A 20,693-nucleotide genomic window follows, 5' to 3' on the forward strand; every position below is an offset into this window, starting at 1 on the left:
GTGGTGCACTGGCTTAGTTACTCCGTGGCATGTGGTATCTTCCTGGACCAGGGCTCGACCCGTGTCCCCTGCATTGGCAGGTGGATTCTTAACCACTGTGCCACCAGGGAAGTCCCTTCCCTCAGTTTTATTCCTTGTTTTTATCTTAAGCAACATGAAGAGTCTTTTTTTTTTTGCACATAAAAATCTTTTAGGTGTTTATGGAAATTCTTACTAAATGAAGAAGTTTGCTGTTTGTCCCAGATATCATTAGCCTGTACTACCTATATGAGCTTGTCTAGCTAGACTGACTCCTTGTTATGTAGGTGTCTTGGAGATTTGTTCCACCAACAGATGTGATCCCCCAAAATCTACAGACTCATGCATTTTGTTAACAATTGCTAATTATTGCTTTTTTCAAATGTAAATTAGTTTGAAGTATTTAAAAGCCATATAGTTATATTTTGTTATCAAGACACAGATCCAGAATTGTTCAATTCCAACAAGCGTAGCTTTCTATGAATGTATTAAACTTGTAATCCAAAGCACTTTCAAGGCACATGAAAATTTTAACAGTATATAATTCTGGCTAAGATTTGTTGAGGGCCTACTAAATGTTAGTTTTTAGGGTGAAAATGGGCTGTTTTTATTTAATCTTCACAAACCTATGAAATAGTCCCATTTGCAGAAGAGAAAATTGAGTGTCACTAAGGTAAAATAAGTTATCCAACGTCACACAATTAGAAAAGTGTCACAACCAAGTGTCGATCCTAGAGAGGTACACTTCAGAGCCTGCTTTTTTGAACCACTATCTCATACTGCCTGCTAGTCTGGTTATTGCTTCTTTTCTTTCTTTTTTTTAATAGCAACAAACATGGTTCAACTTGGATGCTTATGAAAATACCTTGAATATACACCCATTTACCATACTTTTCAAGTAAAAGAAAAAAAATAGATTGACTTTGCAGAATTAAAATACATTTTTAAATGAGGTCATTTGATTTTTTTAAGAGAAAAAGCATCCAATAAATGAAAGTCAATAAATATCTTTTGAGTCTGGACAGTGAGTGAGGAGATGTTTTAGGCCTGGGGATAAAGAGTTAACAATACAAAGTAGCCTCAAATTGCATAGATTTGGCAAATAGCAATTAGGGCAAGCAGTAGAGGATGATGGGGGGGTGGGGGGGGCACGTGGTTAGGGAAGAACTCTCTGGGAGGATAATATCTGAGCTGAGAAAACAGCCAGGGAACACTGAAGGAGAGAGGGTTGCAGACAAAAGGAATATGCTATACACAGACCTGACAGGAGTCTGGCCAGTTTGAGAGGTGGAAAGATTTGCAAGTCTGGAGCATAATGAACAAAGGGGAGGACCAAGGAGAACAGGGTCACACAGAGAGAGGAAAGAGGTCATGTATGGTAGGAAGTGAAAATTATATTGTAGTTGCAGGAAAATAATATTAAGCATAGGGATGACCTGCAATAGATGGTCAATGATTTGGTAAAATAATTTCTGAAGCAGACAGCTCCTCCAGTTACAGACACATTCTATCAAGGCAGAGAAAAGAGGAAAACAGTATGGAATGAAGACCTTACCTATCCATTTATATTGTTATATATGACTCCACCTAAATCATTCCTGAATAAAGGCTGAACATTAGAGAAATATGCAGTAGTTGAAGCAGAGATTTACAAACTGATGTTCCTAACCCTAGGCATTTCTCTTTTGCTTCCAACGTGAAAATAAACATCAAATTATTTTATGCAGGTGACTCATTTAGATTGAAAAATTCTACACATTAAAAATCTGAAGAAATGATAGGAAGAGATAAATAAGAGCTTACAATCTGGTTAGATCCATACAATTTCTTATGGAACAAGCTGGTACTAAGATTTAGAGGTAGGTTGGGGAGGGGATGAAGAAACTTCTTTAAAATAAGTATGGCATTTAAAAAACAACTTGGAAGAAAAGTCTCTATCTCTATCTCATCATCTATCTATCATCATCATCTCTATCTCCTCACATTTCATATTGTTTGATTGAAAATACATCAAATTCTGGGGGCTTCCCTGGTGGCGAAGTGGTTAAGAATCCACCTGCCAATGCAGGACACACGCGTTTGAGCCCTGGTCTGGGAAGATCCCACATGCCGTGGAGCAACTAAGCCCGTGCGCCACAACTACTGAGCCTGTGCTCTAGAGCCCACGAGCCACAACTACAGAGCCCGCATGCTACAACTACTGAAGCCTGCATGCCACAACTACTGAAGCCCGCACACCTAGAGCCCGTGTTCTGCAACAAAAGAAGACACCACAACGAGAAGCCCATGCACTGCAAAGAAGAGCAGCCCCCACTTGCCGCAAGTAGAGAAAGCATGCACACAGCAACAAAGACCGAACACAGCCAAAAATAAATAAATAAAATAAATAAATATATTTAAAAAATAAAGAAAAGAAAATACATCAAATTCTGAGATCAGGAGAAATCTTCTTTCTTTTTTTTTTTTAAACCACTTCTTTTTTATTGAAATATAGTTGACATACAACGTTATGTTAATTTCAGGTGTACTACATAATGATTTGACATTTGCATACATTACAAAATGACCAGGATAAATCTAGTAACCATCCGTCCCCATACAAAGTTATTACAATATAATTAATCATATTTCTTATGATTACATAAGAATCATAAGATTCTTGCATTCTGTGTATTACGTCCCCATGACTTATTTATTATAGAACTGGAGGCTTGTACCTCTTAATCCCCTTCACTATTTCACCTACATTCCCATCCCTGCCCTTCTGGCAACCACCTCTTTGTTCTCTGTATCTATGACTCTGTTTTCATTTTGTTTTGTTTGTTTGTTTTGTTTTTTAGATTCCATATATAAGTGAGATCATACAGTATTTGTCTTTCTCTATCTGACTTCTTTCACTTAGCATAACACCCTCTAGGTCCGTCTATATTGTCGCAAATGGAAAAATTATTGATACTTTTTCTATGACTAAAGTATTTCATTATACATATACCCCACATCTTCTTTATCCACTCGTCTATCATCGAACTCTTGGGCTGCTTCCATATCTTTGCTATTGTAAATAATGCTGCAATGAACATTGAGTGCATATATCTTTTCGAATTAATTTTTTTGTTTTTTTCAGGCAAATACGATACATACAAGTGAAATCGTTAGGTCACATGGCAGTTCTATTGTTAATTTTTTGAGGAACCTCCACACTGTTTTCCATAGTGGCTGCACCAGTTGACAATCCCACCAACAATGTTTGAAAGTTCCCTTTTCTCCACATCCTCACCAACACTTGTTATTTGTTTAGGAGAAAGCTGATTTCTAAAGTACTCTTTCTACCAAGGGACCTGGTAGAGTTCATTGTACTCTACTGAGTAACAATTATGTTATTTAGGTGAAGAGATAAGGGGAAGTCCACGGAAGTGACTGAGGGAAATACTGGGCAGAGGAGGCTCATTAACTGTAATGCTCCGGAATCATGAGAATTTGTGTTAAGACAGTTGCCACAATTCCTGGTGACTTATCTGTGGCCATGAGCCCCAGTGTCACCTGGGACAAGTCTGGAGGTTCTGTTGAAAAAGATTCAGGGAGAAAACAGATATGTGGGACTCCAGCCATCTCCCTATAAAAAGCAACAATAGCTACCTATTTCAGATATTTTAAAATATCTTTAAATATTTAAATATGTTAAACATTTTAAAATAACTAAATATTTAGAATATATTTTCATCTAAGAATGCAAAGTTGTTTTGCCTTAGAATTCTGAACCCAGCTTACTTGTATGAAAACAATATCCCCAAATTTAATGGGTACAATATCACTGATATCTTCTCATATTTACAGTATCGTATATTACAAAGCATCTTTTCAAGTTCATTACCTCATTTGATTCTCATAATAGCCCCATGCTTAGCCAAAACAAATATAATTTGTACTATTTCTGTTTGAGAGACAAGAATATTAAGTCACAGAAAAGTGAGTTGGTTGCCAATGAGACTCAAAATACAGATCAACTAATTCCAAGTCCTGTGTCCTTTCTTTATATAACTAGCCCCGTGGTTCTCCAAGTGTGATCCCTAGACCAGGAGTATCAGCAGTCACCTGGGAACTTGTAGGAAATGCAAATTGCAGGTCCTACTCCAGACATAATGAATCAGAAATTCTAACAGTGGGGCCCAGCACACCTAACAAGTCCCCCAGGTGACGCTGATGCCTGTGAGTTCAGAAACCGTGGTACTAGATGGTAGTGATTCTCCAGCCCATGAGAGCAGTGTGAGGAAAACTTCCTGTAAGAGGAAAGTACACATTCATTCCCCATAATTTCCATGATAACTTCATCAGCCTCACATGTGCTGGTAGATGATTATCAGTCATGTAGCTGTGGCCCAGACCCTTATACTACTGTCTCCGACCTATGACATTACTTAATAAATCGTTTGACTACCTGACTCTTCATTGTATTGATTTCATTTGATAAAATGAGTTGGAAACCAGTTTTACTTAGTGTGATCATCACGATAAAGGGTCAGAGCCCATGGTCATATAGATTTCAGGCCAAGGAAAAACAAATTTTTGTCTGAATTAAAAGCAAACCCATTAAGAGAATCCACTATCTGAAATTTCTCCTTGATAGTACTTTTGGTTGTTTTATATTATATTATTATTTTAATTTTTACTTTCTCAAGACTCTATTCAATCATTGGAAGTCTGTAAAGCAAATATAAAATGCAAATCTAAGCTATAATTTTAGTATGGCCTTTGGCTGGGATTTTTAAAACAACATCTCAAAAAGTAAAATACTACATATTTCATTTAATCTAAGGTGTCATCAATTACAGCACAAAATAATTGTGACCGTGTTTTTACAAACCACTATGTAAATTAAAAAAAAACATTGCCCATCCAACAATTAAATGCCATCAAATGTAAGAGGTAGTCTGATTCAGACATGTTAAAGTATGAAAAAGTATCAATGAAATATAGCATGTATTTTACTGTACAGTTGCAGCTGTCATCCTCCTTCAGGATGTATGTATTTTATTTTCAAAAGCAATGTTGACCTGGCCCCAGTTATGGTACAGTTACAGTAATTTTGCTCTTCAAAGTTAAGCAGTAGTCATCGTAGCCTAAGGATTGTTTCATGACCTCAGTAACTAAGCACTGCAGATGGAAAATATTCTTCTATAATTTGGTATCTGAGCTGTCATGTGGTATAAGGAAACAGGCAATTGAGTGAGAAAATGAAGGCAGGGTAACAGTAAAACATGGAGCACTCACTGAATAAATCTTTTCGTTGTCATTTAAAAATAAAATCATTCCCAAATCTAAGATTTGTAATTTTTTACATGCTGACATTTTCCCTTCTTAATTAACTATGCTGCTTCTTTATACTGACTGTTAGTTACATATAAGGAAGCCATGTTGCATAAGACATTTCTGAATATAAATGTCGTGTAAATCCACTTCCCCCTGTCTTTGCAGGGGGCAATGTACTTGCTTAAGAGCACAACAAAGAGAGGTACTGGTATGCAGAAATTTTGAGCCAAAGACAAAATGAGTCCCTAACTAGATCTTGCACAGAAAGCTACATGAAAAACAGTGCACACGGTCTGCAAAATGGTTAAGTTCCCATATGTTAAAAGAGCTCTGGTTACTTTTTTGACTTGGAGAATTTTATTTAAATAAGAACATTTTTGTTGTGAAAATTTCCTTTTATTTTTTCTGTATTTTCTCAATTTGGAATAAGCTTCTACAGTAATTAAAAACTCTACTTACTTATCTGGGATATTTTTTTTTTTTTTTTTTTTTTTTTTTTGCTGTACGCGGGCCTCTCACTGTTGTGGCCTCTCCCATTGCGGAGCACAGGCTCCGGACACCAGGCTCAGTGGCCATGGCTCACGGGCCCAGCTGCTCTGCGGCATGTGGGATCTTCCCGGACCGGGGCACGAACCCATGTCCCCTGCATCGGCAGGCGGACTCTCAACCACTGCGCCACCAGGGAAGCCCTATCTGGGATATTTTTAATAACCCATTGAGCCAAGTGGAAAATATGCTGAGCTGGAAGTTAAAAGACATGAGATCAAGTTGTGGTTTTGTTATTCCTCAGCTCTGTGAGCAAGTCACTTAATTTTTCTGTCACTTTTTTTTGAATTTGGAAGTTACGTGACTGTTAAATCCATGATTGCAGGGTACAAAAAAAAAAAGAGTGCTTCATATATATTATCTCATTTAATCATAAAAATGAAATGAGAAAATTCAGGGAAGTACTGTGTACAGTGCCTAGCACAGAGTAAACACTCAACGATTTCCAGTAGGTATTATTATTACTGTACCATCAATAAAAACAACACTGCCAGAACGAAATTAATGTTCCCTTTCCAGGTAAGAAAACAATCTTCAAGATATTGAAATGACATTCCTGTGGTCTTTCTAAGGGCCCAGGCCAGGATTATGACTTGTCTACTGGATGACCAGCCTGTGCTTTCAACCTCAGAGCCATGGTGCCCTCCACAGTCATTCAAAGCATAGCCATTCAGATGGGCTTTGAATAGCCCATCTTTTCAATTTAAATTTAATTCCCAAAGAGACTTGAAGAATTTTAGTACCCAATAGCCTCTCTGCCAATTTTAACTTGAAAGGAAGGGGTGTATATACAAAGTGTAAAATGGTAAAGAGAAGAGGAAAGAGCAGATTTGTGGGTGTATGTGGTTGTGAGACAAGGGACATGGACTGCAGTTTGAGGAATAGTTATGGAAGGTAGAAGGCATTCTTTCCTTCTTCAGCTGCCTCCCTCCATGTTTGTAAGTGCTTCATACTGAAAAAGAGACAGAAGCCCAAACTGACTAGAAAAGTCAGGTAAGGTAACACCCAGGCAACAGGAGACTTGTGAAGGGATGTTCACTTCCACACTATTCACAATAGTGAGAACCTGGAAACAACGTAAAGGTCCATTGATAGGAGGATAGATAATGTACACTATGGTGTCTGTCCATAATGGCCCAGTACAGAGAAATTAAAAGGATATATAAACATTCATGAGCATATGTCAAAACAAAGATATTAAAAGTGAAAAAAAGCAACTTCCTTAAACTATATGTACAGAATAACATAAATACTTACCTTTCGCTATATATGGTAAATTAAAAACCATACTCACTAAAATAATACTGTAGAGTGTGTGTTTGCGTGCGAGTGTGTGTGTGTGTGTGTGTGTATGTACTGGAAAGTACACAAATTATGACAGTGGCTATGAGGGGAATGGGAATAAGACTTAGAGACTGTGATTCAGTGATTAAAGGGAAGTCCTCACTCATCTGCAATTTTTATTTCTTTTATAAACAAAAGATTTGGAGTAAACATAATAAAAATATTTAGCTGCTGCCAATTCTGAATAGTGGAAGTAATAAAGTTGTTATATAATTCTCTGTATTATACATCTTTTATATCACCCAAAATAAAAAAAATTTAGAATGGATGCATGATTTTAGAAAAAATTTCTGATTTCCCAAATTACACTAGTTTATTCTCTCTAAAATGATGACATAGCAATGTGCAAATCCTTGATATGATGTTTATAATGTCCGTGTGACTCCCAGTTATGAGATATGAAGATTAGCTTGCCCTGCAACACATATCTGAAGTTTGTTTTACAGATAAGAAATCTTTGGAAAAACTGAACACTCATTTTTTTATTGTCTACTTCAAAGTTCAGTAATATATAACAAAATAATTATGCCAGGCATAATGGGAGAAGCAAATCAGCAAGTAGAGAGACAAACTATTCTCAGCTTCAAGGTAAAGATCGTGGGTATGTGTGTGCGTGTGTATTTGAAGTGAAGCCTATGGATCCCTTCTCAGAATGTTTTAAAATGTGCACAATAAAGTACACAGAAAACAAAATAAACTACTATAGAAAGGAGCTACCAAAATATGGAGGAAAGCCATGGTGCAATACATCTAATTCTATATTACTGCATCAAAGAACTAATTGAGCAGCCGGTCTGACATATATCATCACTTCAAAGTAATGGTGAGAATAACTGATCATTGGAAATATCTACACAACAGTAAAGTGATATGAAAATAGCTGCCATTTCTATTGGTGACAAGGCTACCTATTTTACTGATAAAGCTATGGTTTGTTGCCTATATTTATAATGGGAGAAAATACATTCCTAAATTCATACAGCTAATAAGGGGCAGGATTAGTAAAAATAATGTAGTTTTTTCCCATCCAAGTTCATGAGCCCCATGAATTCTATCCATGGATTCCCAGGAGGCCTGCAGACTCAAATTTAAGAACGTCTGAGACAGAAATATGCCCACCATCCATTCTTCTACCTCTACTTCCAAACTATTGCTTAAATTTACGGCAGTTGGAAAATTAGATAATCAAGTATGCTAGTTATATATGTAAAGAATTAAGCAGAATCTCAGTAAGGGCAAGAAGGCATATCTATACATTTATAAGTGGACCTTCTGCATCAATTTTTGCATTTCAGAAGTTCTTCTGTTTGTTTTTTGATTCTTAACTGTGTTTCAGATAGTTCAGTTGCTAAAAATGCACCACTGGATAATTTCTTCTGCATCAGCATATTAATAATGTCAAGATCCAAGCACACCTCAATATACCAAGACAAACTGCAGAGTTCTTAGGCAGGCAGTGCCTGAGTTATCCTCACTACAAAATAATGATGTCTCATTTCTTTAAAAAGCATTGTAATTTATTCCAATTGCCCCCAGACTAATTACAATGTGAGAATGCATGTGGATATGAAAATGTGAGACAAAGGTACTTCTCCTCCTAACCTGACTTTTAACTGAATGGACATATGCTTTTTATTCACCTAGAACCCTGAATAGCTTCCTAGGACCATTCTGACCATTTTGTTCAAATAAGAGTATAAAATTCTTCTTACATTTGCATTGTGTATTTTGTGTCCAAATACATCATCTAAAATCTCAGACTTCTGTTGAATGTTTAGAATTGTTGAAATGATATCCACAATAAAATTCAAAACTATTACCTCACAATGCTTAATCATTTATTCCTTATGTTGTAGGTATAATTATTATTTCCCTACTCTCCTACTTTTTTTTGTCTGATTAAGAAACTAACTTGATTACAAAATTAATTAGGAACAAAGTTGAGATTTAAACATAGATCTTCTGACCCCCCCCCCCCAAACGAGCTCTTCTGCACTCTCCCATATTTTTTCACACTTATTTCAGGTATATTATTTAAAGGAGTCACTCTCCCCATCCTGTTTTTCTGAGGAGAGATGAAATGAGTTTTCTCACCATCTAGATTCTAGCAGTTGTTAATACTCAGTGCTTCTGCCCAAGGCCCATTATTAAGGAAATCATTACTTCCCATTTAATATTTACATTACTTTCAATAATATTTCTATTAAAGGAAATACTGAATAAGTGACCATTGTCAGAAACACAGGTTTGTGTTCATTAAAATATTATAGGAGTTATAAATATGTAGTCTAAGACCTGGAAATAAGTAGCAGTGATAGAGGGATAGCAATACCAAAACCAAAAATAATCATGAACTCCCAATTCAAGTAGCATCAAATATACTGGAAGAAAGGGTCTGACTTAGCTAAGAAATCATGGGTTCATTTTACCTTTACTCATTAAAAAAAAATAATAAAGTTACTTAGACTATGTGCCAGGTGCTGGTCCAGCGTCTGAGGACACAGCACAGAAGTATATAACAGAGGTTAATCTGATGGTAGATGGATGGGAGGATACTTTGAACAATCAACCAGCATGATATTCCCCCAATTTCCACCCTAATATAAAAGAACAGAAGCAGTTCAAGTTTAAGGTTGATCTTTCATGAAGTGACATTTGGTAGGTGTCTTCCAGACACTTCTTTTCTCCACACCTGTTTGCTGTGGCCTGAAATTCTATTATGAGAAGACAAAGCATTGTTGCCACAATTGCAGAAAAATAATAAAAGATTCAACTGCCAAACAGAACTAACACACTAGCTGGAATGTACTCATTTTAAAAAGTATCATCAGGTAATAAAACACACAGTGAATATGATCAAGTCCTTTACAGGTTTTGATAATGGGGAGAAAATTAGAGACCTCGGACAGCCATGGACATTTTAAGGTAAAAGTAGAATCATTAGTGAGGGAAGAACAAGTAAAAATGAAAATCTACTTATAGTTCTGGCTCAGTCTGCCTTCAACTCTATGGACAAATAAAATGTGTAGGCAAAAAAAAAAAAAAAAAAAAAATGGGTAGGCAGAGGACACTGTGAACCAGACCCTCCTGAATATGCACAAGAGAAGCACAAACATCCATCATTAGCAGATGAAGTAGATTAGAATAGCCTCATATGTTTAACGAACTTGTTTCCTGGCACTTATTTGTTGACTGGCTTAGCACTCAACTTCTTAGAGACTTATTTCTGGAGAATTAACCAATGAAGGAATTTTTGTCCTTCCCTAAGATTAACTCACAGCTAAGTACCAATTCATTTAGACAGGTATCTGCCCCACAATAGTGTATCTCCCTGACAGACATTCCACAAGGGAAAAAGGAATGAGAGGATCACTAAAAAGGATGAAACATTCTATCAAGGAGAAGATGGTAATTCAAAACTCTAAGACATGTTATTTGATTTTTTCCCCGACTATTATCTATTCTTCGTTTGTCAAAATAACACTTGTGTATTGGCTGAGGGAAGTGGTTTCTATCTCAAGGACTATAAAACTACTCTCTGTTTATAAAAAGAGCATGTGTTTTTTTTTTTTTTTTTTTAATCACACATGGCTATCATCTCACAGTGATTTTTGCATTATTCCAAAGAAAGGAAAGTTCTTACATGATAAAAGCAATTTGCACATAGGAGTTCACTACCTGAAGCCATGGAAAACAGAAAATATACAGATGTACTGAAAAGAAAGAAAAAATATGTTTTGTTGTAAAATGAATTTGAACTAAAGAAACTTTTTTTTTTTTTTTTTTGCAGTACGCGGGCCTCTCACTGTTGTGGCCTCTCCCATTGCGGAGCACAGGCTCCAGACGCGCAGGCTCAGCGGCCATGGCTCACGTGCCCAGCCGCTCCGCGGCATGTGGGATCCTCCCGGACCGGGGCACGAACCCGTGTCCCCTGCATCGACAGGCGGACCCTCAACCACTGTGCCACCAGGGAAGCCCAAGAAACTTTTTTTTTTTAATGGTGACAACACTGTTAAGCCAGGGGGTGCTGCAATATGGTGAATCAATTTTACTGTTTGAAGATGGCACTTAGTTGTTATGCCAAACTTCTTAAACTGTAACCTGAAGACAATAAGATCCAAACAAGAGTATTTAAAAAAGATAAGCTGATAACTTTAAGGTAAAGTTTGATGTAAGGTTTAGGGTAGGACACAAAGATACTCATTCCATTCAGCTTGGGCCTTAATCCTGGTGGTTAATTGAAAGAACAGCATAGATTTCAAATAATTAATTCAGCTAATTTATTTAAAACTTCGGCACAAACAAATCTGAATATTTGTATTCTACTCTCACAGCAAAGAATGTTCAATATGTGAAGAGATGAGAGGAGAAAAGAGGAAGAAAAATACTACTAGCCAAGAATCAACTGTAATTTTAAATTACCTCTATATGTGAGCTGAGACTTTTGTCAAAGTATCAACCAATACTTAAAAAAAAAAAAAATCAGGGAATTAATTAGATGTTTAAAAACAAAAACACTTTTATTTTGACTTATCTTTTCCTTTCAGGATTATCAAACAAAAGGTTTTTTAGAGGGTTTATTCAATGTGCTAAGACAAAATTTTGGCATCTCTGACAAGACAGTATCCTCCAAACTACTCTCTAAAATCCTTAAACATTCTACTTCGGGCAAGGGTGGGTTTTGCAGGAATGGGAAAGACATGTGTTTCTTTAATTTCTACCTGCTTTTTACTTTAGGTTTTAGCCCATTTCTAGCCTCATTTTGGGACTCCCCTCAAATGGAGAATGACTTCTGGCATGGGACAGTGAAGGACCAATATTAATTGTCTGTCCAGACCAAAGCAATATAAATGCATTTGACAGGTGGTTAGAAAGGAAAAAAGGAGACCAGGTGTGCACTATTTGGGGAATAACTGTACAGTGGTCCAGTAATCCTAACCTCTACCCAGTTAGGATGGCAGCATCTGTAGAAAATATAGCTGGCAAACTGAGACCTGCATGAGATGATCTATACAAAAAGTTGCTCATACACGATGCCCTGCTGTTTTTTCATTTAAGTAGCATGGGACTATTCGGTGTCTGTCACAGACTGCTTGTGGTTCAGGGTCTTGGGCACCAAAGTGGCCTCTGTAGTGCGCACACAAGTTCTCTATTCTCATGCATTTTATGAAACGTGTTTCTTTGTGGAAAACATCCAGTTAAAGCTTATGCAATTTCATCTAACTACAAATTCAGGATAAGCACTTGGGTTTTAACCCCAAGTATTTCAGATGGTAAAATAAATTCATTTTCTCATTTATGAAATACGTGAACTGTTTTAGATAGCCTTTACCACAGCCTCTTTGGTTTCTAAGATTGCCTCTCCTCATTGTGTATCTTTTCCTTATTAAACAGTATATACTCAACAAAGGGTCAATTTTTAAAATTTGTATCTGTGTTTTTCTTAGGAAACAAGTCAGCTAGTAAGGAAGCAATGTTCTGTTGAATAGAAAAGACAAAGAAGAGAAGAAATAGATGAGGGGTGGGGGGGGGGACTGGAGAAATTATAGATAAACTTATCCTGGGATAGAAAACAACGAAGAGCATCCCCCCAAATGATAAAGGAAACACAACATAAAGAAGGTCTTGGTGCACTGTATTAAAGCTAACAAGAGGTAGAAACTTCCAAGATGACATTTGAGATTTGAATTTGAATTTGACTTGGCAAAACATGAACAAATAAACAAGCAAACAAAAAGATTAGTTCCTTCCAGCTAGTTCAGACTTGTTACAACTTTTCCCCTTGGCAGGGAGAAAGACCCAAATATAGACATTCCTCCCTCTGAGGGAGATTCTTGGATTTAATGGCAAAGGACACCTTTTCTAGATTTCCATCTTTGCACCATGTGTTTTCTATTGTTTGGGTTTTTCTCAATTTAGGGTACAAGCATTTTTTTCCCCTTTATTTAGACTAAACTATTCACCAGTCTTGACCCAAATGAGGTTTATCTGCAGTGAAAAGACTGACTTCCATGTGAGGGGGATTCCACAAAGAAAAAGGTTAATAAAGATATGTGATGTGAACAAACACCTCTCTATTCAATTTTACCAAAATTGTGAATTATGCTTTGTTTTTGTTTGTAGAGCTGCCTCTTTCAATGTATTTTCAATAGACAATAAGGCACCAAGAATGCGGAGTAAATAACAGATGTTAAAAATAGCTACTACCTAACAATGTTACTGGAAGAATTAAAGTGCAGAAAACTCTGTCACATGTAAAGCCAATTTAAAACAAAGGCTGGCATAATACTGGTTCTTTGGTTCTTTTCAAATTAATAAAACACATTTGCTCCAAACACATCTCTCTCACTTAAAACTATTTGGGTTGTTTTCAGTTTGTTTCTTTTCAACCCCCACTAAAATACACAATAGTGGATACTATTCTTGGTGTAATTTTGCTTTTTTCCTTCATCTTTTTAAAAAAATATATATCCAGAGTGCCAGCATACATCTGCATGTGTGGACTATACACATGCCTTGTTTTCATACTGGGAGAGCACGGAAATTCTTCTTAAAGAAAGACTCTTTATACCAGATTCCATTAGGTCATGTTATTCAAATACAATATGACACAAAATTCATTTGTTCATTTGGTGTCTACCTGCTAAGGGATACAGCCAAAAAGTTAACCTTTGCAGAACAACAGAATACCAGTAGAGATCCTGATCATTGCCCATAGGCATGTACAGAACCTCTGAGCAAGGGGAACTACACTTTTGTATTAAAACCTAGAAGAGCATAGCATTATTGGGAAACAGCTATTTCTACCCCATATACAATGAAATAAATGCAGTGACTTCCATTCTACTTGCAAAAGCCCAGTAGCTTTTCTAGACCTCTCAAGTCATGTAACATATTTTAAACAGAAGCCCTATCACTTCTGCCTTTAAATAGCAAAACACAACTTCTGAAAAACCAAAGGTTCTGAAATGTCCCTTCAAGCCCACCAAAGGCAATGATTTAACTTTGTTTTTCTTAAAGGCCAACTTCTACAGAGGAATGAATCTGACAAAGCAGTAAACACCATCTAAAATCATTTTTGAAAGTCTCACCTAAGTTACTATTCACATGTAAAAAATGCTATTACTTACATTTTGCTGTCACTTTGTAGCCCCCCAGAGGAGGGGCGTGGCCTTCTAATGCATCAAATCCAGCAGAAACCAGGACCATGTCTGGATCAAACTCTTTGGCCACAGGCTTCACTATAGTCCTGCACGGTAAAAAGGCAACCAGTTACCCATGGGAATGGCAAATCCTTTAAAAATTGTGCAGTGAAAATGACTTGGTACAACCTCAAGAACATCCCAAGAATAAAGAAAAGGGGAAAAGAAAACACTGTTTGAATGGACCAAAAATTTATCATTTTCTTAATACTGAATCACTGTTATTTTAGCATCCCAATTCAGTCTTTTTTTCTCCAAATTAAAAAAAAATGCTTTGCAGGTACATTCTAAAGCCCATCATATTATATGAACATCTGTGGCTGTTTTATCCCACTGCCTATAAAAAATTGCTTCTTCCAAGGGAGTGACTAATGTTTTACAGAGGAAAGTCGAAGCTTTAGTGAAAACCCGGCTTGCTCCAGTTAGTGAGAACTTGGTGTAAATTTGAACTATAAATTTCTTTTGGGAAAAAGTTGCTTTTCCAACTTTTTTAAAGAAACATTTTAAAATGTTTGTCGTGGTAGGGGGTGACTCTTGCAAAGGAAAAACACGAAATTCCTTTAATAGAATCCAGATTATAATGCTAAGTGAGTCCAAGGTCAGAGACACCAGGAATGTGGCAGTCTCATCCCTGACAGCAGCCCCTGCTGGTCCCACTCAGACACTTCAGCACTTACCTCCTCAGCCTTCTCAGCCTTCCCTAACCCCTTCCTCCTCAGAGCTGGATTTGAGAGAGAATGACTAGTGGATGCTAGTGGGCTTTATAAAACCAAATGTTTTTTTGGTGCAGGCTTCAAGACCAGTGTGCCATCATTTAAATACAAAATTTCAAAGACTAATGAAATGGGAATAGTTCACACTACCGTGAATTTAAAAATTAGTAAGTTCTCTTTTGTGTGTTTGGGAGAAACAACTAGACCAAATATTAAAATAGCTATCCTTGAATGATGACATAATTAAGTTCTTCTAACTTTTGAATATTTGCAAATTTCCCAGATTTTTTACAATGACCACATATTAATTTTATACTTAAATCTTTTTGCATGTAAACAAGTTGTTCACATTATAAAATAAAAAAATACTTATTTGAAACTTACCTAGAGATAAAAATGAATTAAATATCTTTCATAACTGTACTATTGTCATAAAAGTATAAAAGTTCAATCCTTCAAAATCATAAATGTACATGTAAGTGACTTCCACGGTAGCCTTGCCAACATTTAGAAAGCTACTTATACCTGAATTGGCCCATCTGTGAAAGTGAAAATTTAATTTTGTTTACCATGTACCACTTCATTATTTTACTATTCAGTAAAATTAAGAATCTCTAATACAGCTACATTATCAGGAGAGATATTCAATACTTTTCCTTCCTAATAATACCAATAATTTTTTACAAAAGTGTCACATGTTATGAAGTCACTACTTTTATATGTGTGAAATAGCCATGTTATGTATGTTGCTGGAATATTAGATATTGGAATAAATTGTCTCAAAGAATCAAGAGTGTTTTACCAAGGTACTCCATCTATTTATAGCTTGATTAATCCTATGTACAATCTTAGAGAACAAACACTACTCTTAGGAAAATATGGAGGTAGATGATTAAGCAATGCTGTCCCTTCAGTCATATGCATTACAGTAACCATGCATTATAGTTTTCCATCTCCTTTCCCTCTCTTTGGAAGATTTCTCCCCCTACTCTTCTTTCTCCCCAGTCAATCTATACTTGTAAGATTAATTGAAGGATAGACATCCTTCAAGGCACAGCTCACTTACTACCTTCTCCATAAAGGCTTCTCTCTACATATGGATATAAAATATATATGTATATATTTTTGGAAGACAAAGATAGAACAGGAGACAAGGTCTGCCAACATAATTTTAGAATATGGGAAACTTACAGATGATCTACGGAGGGGAAAGCTGAAGCATAAGTGTAAATCTACAGAGAGGAAGCCACAAAAAGCAAGCTGACTTTTCTCTGTCTTCCTGGAGGAACAAACTGGCCAAAGAGAAAATAACTAGAGAGACTGATATTTCTGAGTCACTCAGATCAACAGTCAGGTTTTTTCCTCTATTTTCCTATAGTGAATTCACCAGTCAAAAAGGCCCCCTCAGTTATACAGAGCTCTCAGTTATCTTTTCAATGCCCCTTTCTCAAATATGATGGACTGTGTGAAGAAAGTTTCTAGCATGAAAGACAAGTAACATGCAAACAAATGAATAAATGAAAGGGAACTCTGCAAACAAGAGAAAATGCAGGGAAGAGACTATAATTACAGAAATTTGGATTATCCTCAAAGACATAAGATAGTACATCTATGAAATGAAAAGAGGGTGCTGTTAAGAAAAAGAAGAAACAGCAAACAAAATGTGTAATAGACTGTTTAGAAGATAAAGTTGACAAATTCTGTCAGAAAGTACAACACAAAACGGAGATGTGAAAAATAGGCAAGAAACTTGAAGGACCCATTTAGTAAATTATGTTATGAAGGAAAGTCTAAGGAAAATATTTAAAAAATTATAAACTCATATACATCCAAGCTGCAAAACTGAGCAGATAACAGAGTTTCAGATATTTAAAATATCAAACAAAAAGATATTATCTCCCACAAACATTATCAAAGGAAGGTATTGGATGCCTCCATCAAAATGAAGGCATAAACTAAAAAAGAGAATGAGACACAAACCATTCCCTCCAACAAAACATTTTTATAAATGTCCATTTTTGCCAAAATTAAAAAAAAAAAGATCTAACCTTAGAGCAAAACAGAAATTTGGTCTGCAATTGGAAATTTGGTATGGACTGGAGTAGGTTTTCATTCCAATGCAACTATTTTGTTAATAAAGACCTTACCCACTTACAGAGGAAATATGTTTATCTGGAGATATGCCACGTATCTCCAAATATACAGAATCCACTAGTTTCTGTCTGAAGTAAATACCACATTTGTTATGTATGTTATTCCTGAATATACAAACATGGATTTTACAATTTCACACAGGCTTTCAAAATGCTCTGTTTCACAAGACTAATCCTATACACTTGAATTCACTCCAAAAAATAAAGAAAAATGGAAAATTTGAAAAAAAATACATCACTTGATAAACTTCTTCCATTTAAAAATATACATGCTTAGAATTGTGTCCGAGTAGTAGCTGTTTGTTGAATGAGTTAGTGATGCACGATTATAAAAGTTGTGTAACGCTGTGCTACAATAGATTCTGGGTATTGAAGAACTCTATAATAACAGGTGCTTATTGGTGGTGATATTGATAAGGTTCATTCAGGCATTTTAACAAGTATGGATTCAGTGTCTACCATGTTGTAAATACTGTTTGGATTAAAGATGTGCTAAATTTTGAACTGAAACTTATTTATTTTCCCATTGTTAGTATTAAACTCTTTAATACTCAGTTCTCTGATAAACTGATGAGACTAAGACTCCACAGATCTCCTTATTGTGGCAAATATTTTAGCAATGTACAAGGAAGTGTCTGTACTCTTCTTTTTATGTTAGTCTAGATTGATTTTTATTCAAAAGATCTATCATGTTTGAAAGACTGAAAACATATTGGGAGTACTGACTGGGGAAAATAATATAATTTTTCTTAAATAGAACAAATCCTCAAAGGCATTTATTTAAAATTTTATCTGAATTATTGGATTCTCTGGTAAAAGACAGCAAACAAAGCATATGTGTTAGTCCCTCATTATTTCCCAATATCCCACTGAAAGAAAATTATAAAAATATACCTATGAACTCATGGTTTTAAATATATATCAGGTAAACAGACTCAGAAAAACCTTTAGATATGTGTGTATGTATGGGTTACTATGTATTTCCTAAAAGCAATGACAGCGCAGTAGCAAACAGCACAGTTAGCATCAATCTTCAGAAAAAGGATCCAGGGGAGGAGCTTCATGATGGCAGAAGAGTAAGACATGGAGATCTCCTTCCTCCAAACAAATACATCAGAAATACATCACCATGTGGAACAACTCCTACAGAAAACCTACTGAAGGCTGGCAGAAGACCTCAGACCTCCCAGAAGTCTGAGCTGTGTGGACAACAGGTTCTTTGTGCTCCAGCCAGGTGCCTCTGAGGTGGGAGAGTGGAGTTCAGGACACTGGTCCACCAGAGACCTCCCAGATCCATATAATATCAAACGGTAAAAATCTCCCAGAGATCTCCAACTCAACGCCATGACTCAGCTCCACACAACGACCAGCAAGCGATAGTGCTGGACACCCTATGCCAAACAACTAGCAAGACAGGAATAGAACCCCATCCATTAGCAGAGAGGCTGCCTAAAATCAAAATAAGGTCACAGACACCCCAAAACAAACCACCAGACATGGGCCTGCCCAACACAAAGACAAGATCCAGCCTCATGTGCCAGAACAAAGACACTAGTACCCTCCACCAGGAAGCCTACAAAACCCACTAAACCAACCTCAGCCACTGGGGACAGACACACAAAAAAGGAAACTACGAACCTGCAGCCTGCAAAAAGGAGACCCCAAATACAGTAAGTTAAGCAAAATGAGAAGACAAAGAAACACAAAACAGATGAAGAAGCAAGGTAAAAACACACCAGAACTAACAAATGAACAGGAAATAGGCAGTCTACCTGAAAAAGAATTCAGAATAATGATAGTAAAGATGATCCAAAATCTTGGAAATAGAATGGAGAAAATACAAGAAACATTAAACAAAGACCTACAAGAACGAAAGAGCAAACAAACAATGATGAACAACACAATAAATGAAATTAAAAATTCTCTAGAAGGGATCAATAGCAGAATAACTGAGGCAGAAAAACGGATAAGTGACCTGGAAGATAAAATAGTGGAAATAACTACTGCAGAGCAGAATAAAGAAAAAAGAACGAAAAGAATTGAGGACAGTCTCAGAGACCTCTGGGACAACATTAAACACACCAACATTCAAATTATAGGGGTCCCAGAAGAAGAAGAGAAAAAGAAAGGGACTGAGAAAATGTTTGAAGAGATTATAGTTGAAAACTTCCCTAATATTGGAAAGGAAATAGTTAATCAAGTCCAGGAAGCACAGAGAGTCCCATATAGGATAAATCCAAGGAGAAACACAACAAGACAAATATTAATCAAACTATCAAAAAGTAAATAGAAAGAAAAAATATTAAAGGCAGCAAGGGAAGAAGAACAAATAACATACAAGGGAATCCCCATAAGGTTAACAGCTGATCTTTCAGCAGAAACTCTGCAAGCAAGAAGGGAGTAGCAGGACAGATTTCAAGTGATGAAAGAGAAAAACCGACAACTAAGATTACTCTACCCAGCAAGGATCTCATTCAGATTTGATGGAGAAATTGAAACCTTTACAGACAAGCAAAAGCTAAGAGAATTCAGCACAACCAGACCAGCTTTACAACGAATGCTAAAGGAACTTCTCTAGGCAGGAAACACAAGAGAGGAAAACACCTACAATAACAAACCCAAAACAATTAAGAAAATGGTAATAGGAACATACATATCGATAATTACCTTAAATGTGAATGGATTAAATGCTCCAACCAAGAGACATAGACTGGCTGAATGGATACAAAACAACACCCGTATGTATATATGCTGTCTACAAAAGACCCACTTCAGACTTAGGGACAAATACAGACTGAAAGTGAAGGGATGGAAGAAGATATTCCATGCAAATGGAAATCAAAAGAAAGCTGGAGTAGCAATTCTCATATCAGACAAAATAGACTTTAAAATAAAGACTATTAGAAGAGACAAAGAAGGACACTACATAATGATCAAGGGATCAGCCTGAGAAGAAGATATAAAAATTGTAAATATTTATGCACACAATGTAGGAGCACCTCAAAATATAAGGCAAATACTAACAGCCATAAAAGGGGAAATCGACAGTAACACAATCATAGTAGGGGACTTTAACACCCCACTTTCACCAATGGACAGATCATCCAAAAGGAAAATAAATAAGGAAACACAAGCTTTAAATGGTACATTAAACAAGATGAACTTAATTGATATTTATAAGACATTCCATCCAAAAACAACAGAATACACACATTCTTCTCAAGTGCTCATGGAATATTCTCCAGGATAGACCATATCTTGGGTCACAAATCAAGCCTTGGTAAATTAAAGAAAACTGAAATTGTGTCAAGTATCTTTTCGGACCACAACACTATGAGACTAGATATCAATTACAGGAAAAAATGTGTAAAAAATACAAACACATGGAGGCTAAACAATACATTACTTAA

The 20,693-nt window shown here is 36.2% G+C and overlaps 1 protein-coding gene across 1 annotated transcript in view; it reads right to left on the reverse strand.

Annotated features, from left to right (window-relative positions):
- Positions 1-20,693, reverse strand: part of HDAC9 (histone deacetylase 9) — a 568,543-nt gene that overhangs the window by 129,661 nt on the left and 418,189 nt on the right. The window contains exon 22 of the mRNA XM_082632918.1: positions 14,346-14,464. Within this exon, the coding sequence (XP_082489044.1) occupies positions 14,346-14,464 (119 nt within the window). The remainder of the gene's footprint in view (positions 1-14,345; positions 14,465-20,693) is intronic.

The sequence above is a fragment of the Mesoplodon mirus genome, assembly GCF_964341445.2.
Source record: "Mesoplodon mirus genome assembly, chromosome: 9".
In the NCBI taxonomy this organism is placed as follows: Eukaryota; Metazoa; Chordata; class Mammalia; order Artiodactyla; family Ziphiidae; genus Mesoplodon; species Mesoplodon mirus.